General features: G+C 50.4%; 1 protein-coding gene across 5 annotated transcripts in view; it reads right to left on the minus strand.

Annotated features, from left to right (window-relative positions):
- Window positions 1–3,550: 3,550 nt before the first annotated feature.
- The window catches only part of DDR1 (discoidin domain receptor tyrosine kinase 1), a 318,555-nt gene continuing 309,242 nt past the window's right edge, over window positions 3,551–12,863 (minus strand). For all 5 annotated transcript variants that reach the window (XM_069635358.1, XM_069635356.1, XM_069635355.1 and 2 more), the window contains one exon: window positions 3,551–7,617. In XM_069635358.1, the coding sequence (XP_069491459.1) occupies window positions 7,477–7,617 (141 nt within the window). In that variant the 3' untranslated portion in view covers window positions 3,551–7,476. The remainder of the gene's footprint in view (window positions 7,618–12,863) is intronic.

Consider the following 12,863-nt stretch of genomic DNA (forward strand, 5'->3'; position numbering starts at 1 on the left):
TTTTTGTAAATAGTGATGGCAAGCATAGGGTTAGACACAGACAGATTATTGTTTTGGACTTTCAGACATCGGTGGCCCTTAGAAACATCAGTTAAGCGAACCATCCCTTTAGAGTTAGGGCCAGTCAGGCATTACAGCAACCCCGGAACCTTAGGAAAATAAGGTTTTGAAACTAACATCTTTGAGTCTGGGTCTCTCTTGATACCATGCCTGTCTCACAGTGTGTGAATGTTCTACATGGGTGCCCGTGTGGAGAATGAAGTGTGAATATTCTGGGCGCACATGCGAGTGAATGTTGGAGAAGGTGTATGAATGAGTCACTAGTGGGTGAAAGGGTAATAATGTGATTATGTGTGAGGCACTGGGGTGGCCACTGAGCACTGGCACATTGTTGACATTTCCTTAAAGTGACATGGCCTGTTTTACTGGCATTCTTGGCCAAAGCCAACTTGATAAGTGTTTTTACGTAGATAGATTGGCATTTTGGTGCAGCAAGTCTAGCTATTGCTTACTCTTGCATGGCATTTTCTTTTACTGGGTATTATGATAAAACAAGCATGATACGTCTAATTATGTGGATTGACGGCCATTTTGGTGTAGCCAGTCTAGCCATTTCATACTGTGGCATGAAATTTGTTATTAAGCACCTACGATAAAACAAGCATGATAGGTGTCTAAACTGGTCTATATTGGAGTCAGTTTGGAAATATTTCCTTATTGAAGCATGGTATTTTTAATGGCAAATCCAACAGGAGCATGTTCCTATGTGGGAGTTCTGTCATACATTGTCAGAGCCAGCTTGTACTTGTTTTCTTATAGTAGAATTACTGACATTATGCTCAGGAGTATGTTCTTATATAAGAATACGGGCATATAGTGGTGCAGCCAGCATGGAAATGTATGGCATATATTGTGGGAAAAGGCATCATAATGTTCCTGGGCCCTGTTGATGACTTGCACCTATTTGATTTTTGCACGAGTTACCCTACAAAACTGACTGCCAACTGCCTGACTTTTTACGCAAATGTTCACAGAAAGCGTGCTGCATAAGGCGCCATTTTAACCTCCCCCCGCCAACCCTTTTTCATTTGTTCGGGCTCTCTTCCTGCACTCGGTCGTTCTTCTCAGAGACCACGCTCATTTCATTTGCGCAATATAATATTGCATTTGTATAGCACCCATTCCCATTGGTATGGTCTCAAAGTGCCGTAGGTGAGCGCCCTCGGAGGACCGAAGCCTGTGGCGTGGGAGATTCAGCAGGGGAGGATACAATGCATCTGGGCATTTTAGCCACTATGACGGTAGGCAGGTGAGGCTACGTCCCTGCTTGCGACCCATATCGAGCTGGCATGTGGATGGGTGCTGTGGGTTTGTAGGGCGAGAGAATATGCGAGTCAAGGAGACTGCGTTTTTGTCATGGGACTTGGCTGCAGTCTCGTGGCAGGGGTGTTGCGTGATGTGTCTTCAAGTGGCGAGTGATTGCAGATGAGTGCGGGTGGGTGGCTCTGCCAGCGGCGATCTTCCATTGACATGGAGTGTGATACCTACCAGAGTGCCCTGGAAGGTCTCCTATAAGGATCCCTTATTTTCGACGTGCCCAGCAGGAGCATTTCAGTATGCGTTGGTCTCCAGTTTTCAGCAAAACAGAACCTTTCATGAAAATGAGCTTAACGGGGTTAACACTGGCATGCCACTTTTGAAAGAGGCATAACAATTTTCTGGGGTAAGGTAGAAACGGGCATGGCAATGTGCTTATCCAGGATGGCACTGTTGAAACGTGTATTATAATATGTCAGTGGTCTTCAAACTGTGGGTCTGGCCCCCCAGTGGGTCCTGAAAGATGTCCAGGTGAGGGAGGAAGGAGGGTGCAAGGCTATTTCAAAGGCAGGCTCTGTGTAAAAACGTTTGAATAGCAATGTTTGATGAAGCAAGTCACTTTGAAAAGGGCCGGTAATGTGTTGACATTGGCATTGCAATGGTTACACTGAGAGGCTAGCCATGCCCTATTGAAGCAGCACCCTTGCAGCTTGGCACCTTCAGCATTCTGCTCAGGCCACGTGAGTTGCCAATGCAGTAGAGGGTGAGGCTGGACTTGGGGCACAGGAGCAAAGAGGATTAGAGCCAGTTCCAGCAAGCATGCCTGGGGATTGCTCACTCGTGCAGAGGTTCCAGCAAGCATGCCCGGGGATTGCTCACTCGTGCAGACAAGCATGCCCGGGGATTGCTTGCTCGTGCAGAGGTTCCAGCAAGCATGCCCGGGGATTGCCCGCTCGTGCAGACGGGGATTGCCCGCTCATGCAAAGGTTCCAGCAAGCATGCCCGGGGATTGCCCGCTCGTGCAAAGGTTCCAGCAAGCATGCCCGGGGATTGCTCGCTCGTGCAGAAGTTCCAGCAAGCATGCCCGGGGATTGCTTGCTCGTGCAGAAGTTCCAGCAAGCATGCCCGGGGATTGCTCGCTCGTGCAGAAGTTCCAGCAAGCATGCCCGGGGATTGCTCGCTCGTGCAGAAGTTCCAGCAAGCATGCCCGGGGATTGCTCGCTCGTGCAGAAGTTCCAGCAAGCATGCCCGGGGATTGCTCGCTCGTGCAGAGGTTCCAGCAAGCATGCCCAGGGATTGCTCGCTCGTGCAGAGGTTCCAGCAAGCATGCCCGAGGATTGCTCGCTCGTGCAGAAGTTCCAGCAAGCATGCCCGGGGATTGCTCGCTCGTGCAGAGGTTCCAGCAAGCATGCCCGGGGATTGCTCGCTCGTGCAGAGGTTCCAGCAAGCATGCCCGGGGATTGCTCGCTCGTGCAGAAGTTCCAGCAAGCATTCCCGGGGATTGCTCGCTCGTGCAGAGGTTCCAGCAAGCATGCCCGGGGATTGCTCGCTCGTGCAGAGGTTCCAGCAAGCATGCCCGGGGATTGCTCGCTCGTGCAGAAGTTCCAGCAAGCATGCCCGGGGATTGCTCGCTCGTGCAAAGGTTCCAGCAAGCGTGCCCGGGGATTGCTCGCTCGTGCAGAGGTTCCAGCAAGCGTGCCCAGGGATTGCTCGCTCGTGCAGAGGTTTCAGCACGCGTGCCCGGGGATCGTCACTCGTGCAGAAGTTCCAGCAAGCGTGCCCGGGGATTGCTCACTCGTGCAGAAGTTCCAGCAAGCGTGCCCGAGGATTGTTCACTCGTGCACAAGTTCCAGCAAGCATGCCCGGGGATTGCTCACTCGTGCAGAGGTTCCAGCAAGCGTGCCCGGGGATTGCTCACTCGTGCAGAAGTTCCAGCAAGCGTGCCCGAGGATTGTTCACTCATGCACAAGTTCCAGCAAGCATGCCCGGGGATTGCTCACTCGTGCAGAGGTTCCAGCAAGCGTGCCCGAGGATTGTTCACTCATGCACAAGTTCCAGCAAGCATGCCCGGGGATTGCTCACTCGTGCAGAGGTTCCAGCAAGCGTGCCCGAGGATTGTTCACTCATGCACAAGTTCCAGCAAGCATGCCCGGCGATTGCTCACTCAAGACTTAAGCTATTTACCCCTTTGAGAGTCAGGTGAAAATGAAGGTGTGAACGCAAACAATGGGGCTGTTAATGAAAACACAAAGCTTTATTAACACCTGGGGAGGGGGAGCACAGCTACAAACAGCGCCATATATTAGTGTCAAAATCTTATTCTCTTTCGGTCTCCAAATATTTACAAATCCTAGATTTCAAGAAACAAATACAACATCAGCAGGAGAGACATGTTCCAAAATGAAATAAAAAATACAAAGAGCACAGAATACATTACAACGTGATTGGCCCAGGAGGTTGCGGTGGAGGTTAAGCCCTGGGCAGAACCAAGAGGGTCTCTAGAGAAGCAGTGCAGGAGTCTGCAGGAGTCTCTGCAGAGGCGGTGCAGGAGTCTCTGAAGAGTTGGTGCAGGATCTCTACAGAGACGGTGCGGGAGTCTCTGCACAGAGGCGGTATAGGAGTCTCTGCAGAGGCGGTGCAGGAGTTTCTGCAGAGGCAGTGCAGGAGTCTCTGCAGAGGCGATGCAGGAGTCTCTGCAGAGGCGGTGCAGGAGTTTCTGCAGAGGCGGTGCAGGAGTCTCTGCAGAGGCAGTGCAGGAGTCTGTGCCGAGGCGGTGCAGGAGTCTCTGCAGAGGCGGTGCGGGAATCTGCACAGGAGGTGCAGGAGTCTGCAGGAGTCTCTGCAGAGGTGGTGCAGGATCTCTACAGAGGCGGTGCGGGAATCTCTGCACAGGCGGTGCGGGAATCTCTGCACAGGAGGTGCAGGAGTCTGCAGGAGTCTCTGCAGAGGTGGTGCAGGATCTCTACAGAGGCGGTGCGGGAATCTCTGCACAGGTGGTGCGGGAATCTCTGCAGAGGCGGTGTGGGAATCTCTGCACAGGCAGTGCAGGTGCCTGCAGGAGTCTCTGCAGAGGAGGTGCAGGAGTCTCTGCAGAGGTAGTGCAGGAGTCTCTGCAGAGGCGGTGCAGGAGTAACTGTAAGGGTGGCACAGAAGGGGCCGCAGGGACGCATAGCTGAGAGCCTCACAGAGAGTCATCCCGAAAGGGGAGAGCCTGTGTGGCACTAGTTCTTTGTTCAGGCATCGCTCTGGTCCCTCGTCTGTCCTCCACTCACTCTCTTTTCCTTTCACTCAGCCTCTTCCTCACACTTTCTTTCACTTCCTTTCTGCCTCTCAAATAGTTTCTTAATTTTTTTTCTCACTCACTGTCCCCTTCACTTACTCTTTTTTACTCTTCTCACTCATTCCTTCCCCATTCAATTCTTTTTCCGCTCTCTCACTTTGTTTCTCTCCACCCTCCATTTGTTCTGTCCAATCAACTCCACTCAAGACAAATCATTTTCTCCCACTCATTCTTTTTCTTTCGGTCTTACTTTCATTCTCTAGTTTTCTCCTATTTTCTTTCAATAATTCACACACTTTCTCTCGTTTGTTTCACTCACCCTCTTTCACTGACTTTTTATCTCTTTCACCTTTTCTCATTCACTTGTTTTCAGTGAGTGTGTTGTGCTTGCTTACACTCGCTTGATTTCTCTTACTCTCTTGTTTGCAACTTTTCCCTGCCTAGCTCACTCTCATTCACCATATTTTTTTTAATAACTTTTCTGTATAAACACCAAAATTGGTCACATCGGTGTCTGTCCTGAACAAAAGAGCCTCACCGGAAACACACCTGAGCTTGGTGCATAAGATGCGTGGGCTTCTGGTGTTGGCATACACAGACCGTGCCATGCAATCACACGGTCCGAGCGTTCAACTCATGTCATATTCCCAGAAGAGAGAGGCCAAGGAACGGATGGCCAGATACTTGGGAAGTCTGCAGCATCCTTGGCAAGAGTACTCAGCTGTAAGAGCACGCAAGTTCTTTCTTTCCTGCTCCCACACTTCCCGAACCATTCAACTGCTGTAACATTCACTTAGAAATAATACAAAATAAAAATCACAGAACCCTCCACCGCTCACCACACCATTAAACATCTGTGATGTCTCAAATTCCCATCGCCAGCAACAGGGCATTATTGGAAAGACACAGCTTCTGGTGACAGCGGGTTCTCCGTGCTAGCCGGGAGAACCAAACACTACCGGATTCCTTTGTTTTCCAATAAAGCAACACCACACAGCACTAGACACAACAATTAGAAAGTGTTATGGACCCAAGCCAAGAGCTGCTATCAAAGAACTAAGGAGAAAAAGCGGACTGGGTCCACGCTGTCCATTGGGAGGGAGCTGATCTAGAGGCCTGCTGTGAGCATGAGAGGCTCGACACACACAGAGGTCTGTGCCACCGCTAATGTCCGGGCTCAGCGGAGGCCACACAAAGGCTTCCTGTGCGAAGATGGTTGGAACCCTAATCACCGGCCTGACAGCCTTTCTTATAGTCTCCCTCCCTGGATGTTACCTTATGATATGAAGCAAACAGCCAAATGTTAGGTTGTATGTGACATCAGAAGACAGCTAACATTTTTGATCCCATTATGAATCGTGTGACCTAAAAGTTCTGAGCTCCAGTCAGATGACATTTCAGGGCACGGAGGAGTTAAACATTTGCCATTCATGGGGTACAGCCCGGACGTTAGGTACATATACAGTATTAGCCTTGAAGGTGCTTCAGATAAGTATATTTAGCAAAGTGTGTCTCACAATCTCCTAACTGAGTGTATGCGATAGAGCCTGTGACATCCTGGTAAATATGTGTCTGCAGAAGAAATGCTTCAGCCGCAAGGATCCAGTTTTACCAAAGTGGGACACTCTTTCTCTAGTCAGATCAAGTGGTGTGTGGGTGACAGATGCTGAATTACCAAGATCTGTTAGATCTTTATCCTCTACTGAAATGCGTAAGAAACACTCCATTGGAGAACATTCTGCCTCATGGTGGCAGAAGTGGGATACATGTTCTTATGTTGCATGTGAAGAAGGAGTGTGTCTTCTACTCATCAGTTATTGAGAAGCCTTATCGTTCTGTAGGATATGTATGCCCCAGAGAGTCAGAATAAATTTGGGAGCAGCAGGTTTTAGGAATCACTTTGCTAAGCATGTGGGGGCGGGGGGCCGCTGCTTTGTATCGTTCATGGAGTGATGCCTAATTCGGCTGCATTCATTGCTGTTGACAAACAAGGACTTCAGCATTGCATTGTCCTAAGCACAACAAAATGAAGACTCTGATTGGATTATGCACCTGTGTACACCTATGATTGGCAGCGTTATAGTTCATATTCCCCTCGCTCCACCAACTGTTCCTACTCCACACCACACCCCTCACCAAATCAGGTCTTTAATACATGTACATCCAGTGTTTGCTGAAAGTATAAAAATCAAGGGAAAGAGCGGGTCCTCTGTGTTTGGAGTCGAGCATCATCTGGTGGATTCTTAGCAGACCTGTTGGACGGGCAGAGGACCACATGGCTCCAAAAAGGAACTGTCTAGAAACCTTTTCCACAAAGGGTGCCCCCTTTTCCCCCCATGAATGTTTCATTCTCTAGTAAACACGGTCCACAGGTGGCTTCCAGTCCTATTGAGGGGAGCATTCAACAGACTAAGAGGAAGAAGTCCCTGGACAATCCGGGTCCCTGTGTGGGTTTTTCACAGGTCCCCCATGAACCGATCCTTTGCCAGAAAGTCAACTCTTCATGGTTCTTAATGAGGTGCAAAGATTCTCCAGTGTTTGGGGGTCCTGGGGATCCCCCACCATGCTCCAGTTTTCCCAGTAGACTTAAGATACACAGTAGGCTTTCCATGACTTGAGGCACTGCCCTGGTTGGTTGCAGCCCTTCCCCATCTTGAGTGTGGAGAGGTCTGCTAGACAATCCTTGTGCCCCTGAGATTACTAATAGCAAGAGATCTAGAAGGTTCTACGGCTATCGCTGGAAAGTTCAAGCAGAGATTCAGCCATCGGGGTGTGAATAGAGTTCCATTGGCTCCAGTGGGTGGATCATCGCCCTCATTGACACCCGGCCTACAATCAGGGCACAAAGGGTCACGCCCCAAGCTGTCCATTCGCAAGAATTACACCATGTTCATAGCGTCTTCCATCAGGAACTGGTGGATCTGCTGGAAAGATGGACGGTCTTTGGCATCGCGGCACCAGCAGCTCAGCATCACCTCGTACAGGGCTTGTGGACAGACAGATGGACGCGTCAGGTAGATCTGGGTAAAGGGAGAAGATTGCAAGGTTACTGAGCAGTCAGCTTGGCTGCGTCAAAACAATGGTGGCAACAATAACACTGTCGGTTTATTGTGAATCTGCACACTCCATGGAATTATGCAACACATAATGCTTGTCCCATGTGGGTGCCTTTTCACTAGCGCCCAAGACTTACTCATAAGGAGTAAGATTGATGTGGGTTACAGCCGACAGTGTACTATGTTCTTACAGAAATACTAGGACGGCCAACGCCCAACCATGAAATCAGGAATGCAGCTTAATCGAAACAATGCAACTTACAAGAGCGCACAGACCTCCCTCACCATTAAACCTACTAAAAACCTTCCGCTTTCCTACAAACTCACTGCTCAACCACCAAATACAACACACACAAACCCCTACCACAGCACAAACCGGCAATCACACAGCAAAAAGCACCTCCCCTCTGTAATGTCACTCAACCCAACACACTAAATCTCCAGCACTATGCCACGGGCACGCAAACACTCCCGACCTACACACCAAAACAACATCTAACCCATAGCACCTAGAAGGAAACCCAACACAGTGACCTGTTCCTCCGAACTGCTGCTAATAACAGCACAGCAAAAGCTCTCTTGCGCGGCCATTACCTCCTATTCAGACCCCCGTAAGCGCCTGGAGGCCACGAAAATGGCATTGGTGTGCAGTATAAATTGCAATACCATAACATGACATTATTTAACAAAGAGGGACGCGACAATCCCCTCTCCCAGTGCTTTTAGTGGAGTGAGAAATCAATAAGGTAATGCTGGGCGCATATAATCACACAACATCTGGAAACCAACTTGCAGTTATTTTATTATTACTTTTTAACCTATTCCTTTATACTTTCAGCCATACTTGAGAGGAGTTGGAACACCATTTTGTGAAGACTAACTGCACAGATTGCTTTTGCTTTAAGAAAGTAACACAGGAGCTCCCGCCTTAATACCATTGTATTCATTTAAGTATAAAAAGGGAGAAGTCTGAAGCTCCTGCTTTTTTTTTTAAGGCAAAAAGCCCTCTCATCCCCTCTCTTGTTCATCTTTACAACACAGTACTCCAACTTCTTAATCTCATAGAAAAAACTGTTTACAAAGTAAACCTCCCAAACCAGAGTAATAGTGTCCTGCAGCAGACACAGAACGGTTCTCAGTGGAAGGGGCGGCCTTAACCCCGGAAGAGCCCGGGGCGGGTCAACACAATTTGGCGCCCCCACCACCCTCTCCCAGCACCCATGACCGGGATCTGTGCCGGGGTGCGGTGGGTAGCCAAATGTTTTGTTGCTGTGTGCAATTAAGTGCTTAATTCCCCACTCCCATGCATGAGCGGGGAGTTAAGCACTTCGATACAGAGCGGCTGCAGCCCGTGCTGGTTTGAGAGCCGCGCTGAATTGTAATAAAAAGCGCCCCGCTCTCCTGCTGGCGTTCCCAGCACAAGCAGGTGAGCAGAGCGCATTTAATTAAATAGGGCGCCTGCGGTGCCTTCACCCACCATGACAGCTTGGGGAGCTCTTGAAAGACTCCCCCGAGCTGGCGTGGCACCTGCCTTGCCTTCACCCACCACGCCATCTTGGGGAGCCCTTGAAAGACTCTCCCGAACTGGCATGGCGGGGGCTAATGGTGCCCCGAGCAGTTGCATGCCCGGCCCTGCCCTAAAGTCGGCCCTGCTCAGTGGTGTAATGGGCGGCAACAGCGTGTTCCTGAAGGTGGTGGATTTCAATCTGATGTGGTAATGGCCCCATCATCCACTGACTGACTGCAGCTATGCCCCTGTAATCCATGGCACCACTCGTTCACATAGACCCTACTCACTATGTGCCCCACATCAGAAGTGGGGCACAAAGCCTTAACGTACTTTACGTTTTAGTCACTTGACATTGAAGGAATTGTGCAGATTACATGCTGTTTGGAAGAAATCAGTAGAGGGCGTTCGAGCCCCCATTCTAAGCAGTTTTTGGAGAGGGCTGAGACTCTGTCCCGGCCAGCCCCGGCCTACTTAAAGCTCTGCCCTCACCATAGAAGGTCCAACTGCGTAATACTTCTGCCACAGCCCAAGTAGCTCAGATGGCAAGGATCTTCATTGCACAGATATTTTCACAGCATGGTCTCCCTGAGACCATTGTTTTGGATAGAGGGCCACAATATATCTTGCGATACTGACGCCAGTTCTGCAAGAGTCTTAACATCAACAGGGCTCTGAGTTCTGGATTCCACCCACAAAACAATGGTCAGACAGAGCGCCTAAATCAGACTCTTGAAGGATACGTACACTGTTATATTTCGGCCTCCCAAGACAACTGGTGCGAATTATTGCCCATGGCAGAATTTGCCTATAATAATTCTAGACATTCTGCACTGAACACCAGCCCTTTCTTTTGCTCTTATGGTTTCCATCCTACCTGTTTTCCTGTGGGTCTCTCTTCCCCATCTAGGTTTCCTGATCTGGACAGTTTACTATTGATTATTCAGGATGGCCAGCGATCTACTCTGAGCTCTCTTCTGGTCGCTCAAGAACGTGTCAAACGTTTTGCCGACAGATGCCGTACTCCAGCCCCACGACTGGTTCCAGGCGATCTTGTATGGTTGGCTTCTGGCTTTCTGCCCCGTCACTTGGTGCCTTCTAAGCTGCCACCTAAGTACTTTGCTCCCTTCCCGATTGTACAATGTGTGGGATCCGCTGCCTTTCGTCTACGTCTCCCTCCCTCTTGGTCCCGAATTCACCCTGTTTTCCACATTTCCCAGCTGAAGAAAGATGTGGTGGACCGTTTTTTTTAGACTCAGGGGTTCTCATCCCCCTCCTGTTTCTACTCCTTCGGACCCTGAGTTTGAGGTTGCTGGCATTTGCGACTCCTGCTATTACAGGGGCCGCCTTCAATATCTGATTGATTGGCGTGGTTATTCGCAAGCGGAGCGTTCTTGGGAACCCGCTTCTGCTATCCATGCACCGGGTTTGCTTTGCCGCTTCTATCGTTGTCATTCTGGTAAACCGGGTGCCCCGACCTTTCGGAGGGGGCATACTGTCAAGCCCCTTGGGAGGCGCTGGTCACTCTGGCATCAGTGGACTCGACGGTATGCGGCATCCATTTTTATTCCCAAAATGGCGGTCCATCCCGCTTGCAGCAGTCTAGATGTTCGACTCCCGAATGGCAGTTTGGCTCTGCCCCCTACGCCGCGCACAGCACACCTGGCACTCTCTCCAACAAGCAGATGCATTGCTACTCTTCTGAAATAACGCTTAGTAAGTGCGGACCTAGGCTTTGTCTTCCTGTCCCTCTTACAAACTCTGTTCAAGCTCACTTTCTGTTTCTGTTTTCAAATTATCAGAGCAAATTGACTCATACTAGTGGACCTGAAAACTGTACCCCAGACTTCCCAGAACGAACGCTTACACATACACAGACTTCTCCTTTGCGCTCCCACTCCAATCCTATTCCGGCTTCCTCGGAAGTAAAGGACTGTGTTAGCTTCTTAGTTTTGCTCAACTACTAGTTCTTGCCTAACTCTGTAATCTCCTATCTTTCAGTCCTCTCCTTACAAGAACCATTACACAACTTTCTGTTTACAGCTCAAATACTATCCAGTTTCGCGTCCCAGGTACATTTCAGTCAGTAGAAACCCAGTCACTATTCCTTCTCACTATCTTGGTCTAACTCTTATTTCTTTGATAGTGAAACCTCTCAAGGATCCGGATCTTAGGTCCTTGTGTCATTACCCACTGCATTCAACATTTAAAGGGGTGACACTCGTCCGCTTCTCTTTTACTTACCTTACTATACCCTTTATTTTACAACTTACTATATCTTTTTCGTCTTTTCCAGGGTAGACATCACTGCCTTGAACCAGCCTTCTGCTAGAAGAAACATCTGAAGTAGACGATATCCAGACGCGCAGGGTTTTATTCCCCTCGAGGGTTTCCCTTGAGTTCTTCTCTCCGCCTGGGGCTTTTTTGTCACTGGGTGAGAGAGGAGTTTCAGGGGGATTCCTATAGCATCGGTTCTCCTACACTTCAGACACAGACGGGTTCCAGTATCCACTCCGCTGGTGAGTCCTTGGGTGAGGGTCCAGTCCTTGCTATATCTAAGTATATCGCTTGTGTAAAAGTTTTGCAGTGGCTATAATTGTCACAATCCTAAAAGCTGGTCCTGGCCTGCCGCTGTCTACAGGCGCTGGTCCAGGCATGCCGCTGTCTGAAGGTGCTGGTCCTGGCCTGCCGCTGTCTGAAGGTGCTGCTGGTCCTTGCCTGCCGCTGTCTGAAGGTGCTGCTGGTCCTGGCCTGCCGCTGTCTGAAGGTGCTGATCCTGGCCTGCCGCTGTCTAAAAGTGCTGGTCCTGGCCTTCCGCTGTCTAAAGGTGCTGATCCTGGCATGCCGCTGTGTACAGGTGCTGGTCCTGGCCTGCCGCTGTCTAAAGGTGCTGGTCCTGGCCAGCCGCAGTCTACAGGTGCTGGTCCTGGCATGCCGCTGTCTAAAGGTGCTGGTCCTGGCATGCTGCTGTCTAAAGGTGCGTGTCCTGGCCTGCCGCTGTCTAAAGGTGCTGGCCCTGGCATGTCTCTGTCTAAAGGTGCTGGTCCTGGCCTGCCGCTGTCTAAAGGTGCTGGCCCTGGCATGTCTCTGTCTAAATGTGCTGCTCCTGGCCTGTCGCTGTCTAAAGGTGCTGGTCCTGACCTGCCGCTGTGTACAGGTGCTGGTCCTGCCTTGCTGCTGTAAAGGTGCTGGTCCTGGAATGCCGCTGTCTAAAGGTGCTTGTCCTGGCCTGCCGCTGTCTAAAGGTGCTGGTCATGGCCTGCTGCTGTCTAAAGGTGCTGGTCCTGGCCGGCGCTGTCTATAGGTGCTGGTACTGGCCTGCCACTGTCTAAAGGTGCTGGTCCTGGCCTGCCGCTGTCTAAAGGTGCTGATCCTGGCATGCCGCTGTCTGAAGGGGCTGGTTTTGGCATGCCGCTTTCTAAAGGTGCTGGTCCTGGCCTGCTGCTGTCTAAAGGTGCTGATCCTGAACTGCCTCTGTCTAAAAGTGCTGGTCCTGACCAGCCGCTGTCTAAAGGCACTGGTCCTGGCATGCCACTGTCTAAAGGTGCTGGTCCTAGCATGCCGCTGTCTAAAGGTGCTGGTCCTGGCCTGCCGCTGTCTAAAGGTGCTCGTCCTGACACGCCAATGTCTAAAGGTGCTGGTCCTGGCCTGTCGCTGTCTAAAGTTACTGGTCCTGGCATGCCGCTGTCTACCTGGCCTGCCA

The sequence above is a fragment of the Ambystoma mexicanum genome, chromosome 13 (genome assembly GCF_040938575.1).
Source record: "Ambystoma mexicanum isolate Mex_15411 chromosome 13, UKY_AmexF1_1, whole genome shotgun sequence".
NCBI classification, from domain to species: Eukaryota; Metazoa; Chordata; class Amphibia; order Caudata; family Ambystomatidae; genus Ambystoma; species Ambystoma mexicanum.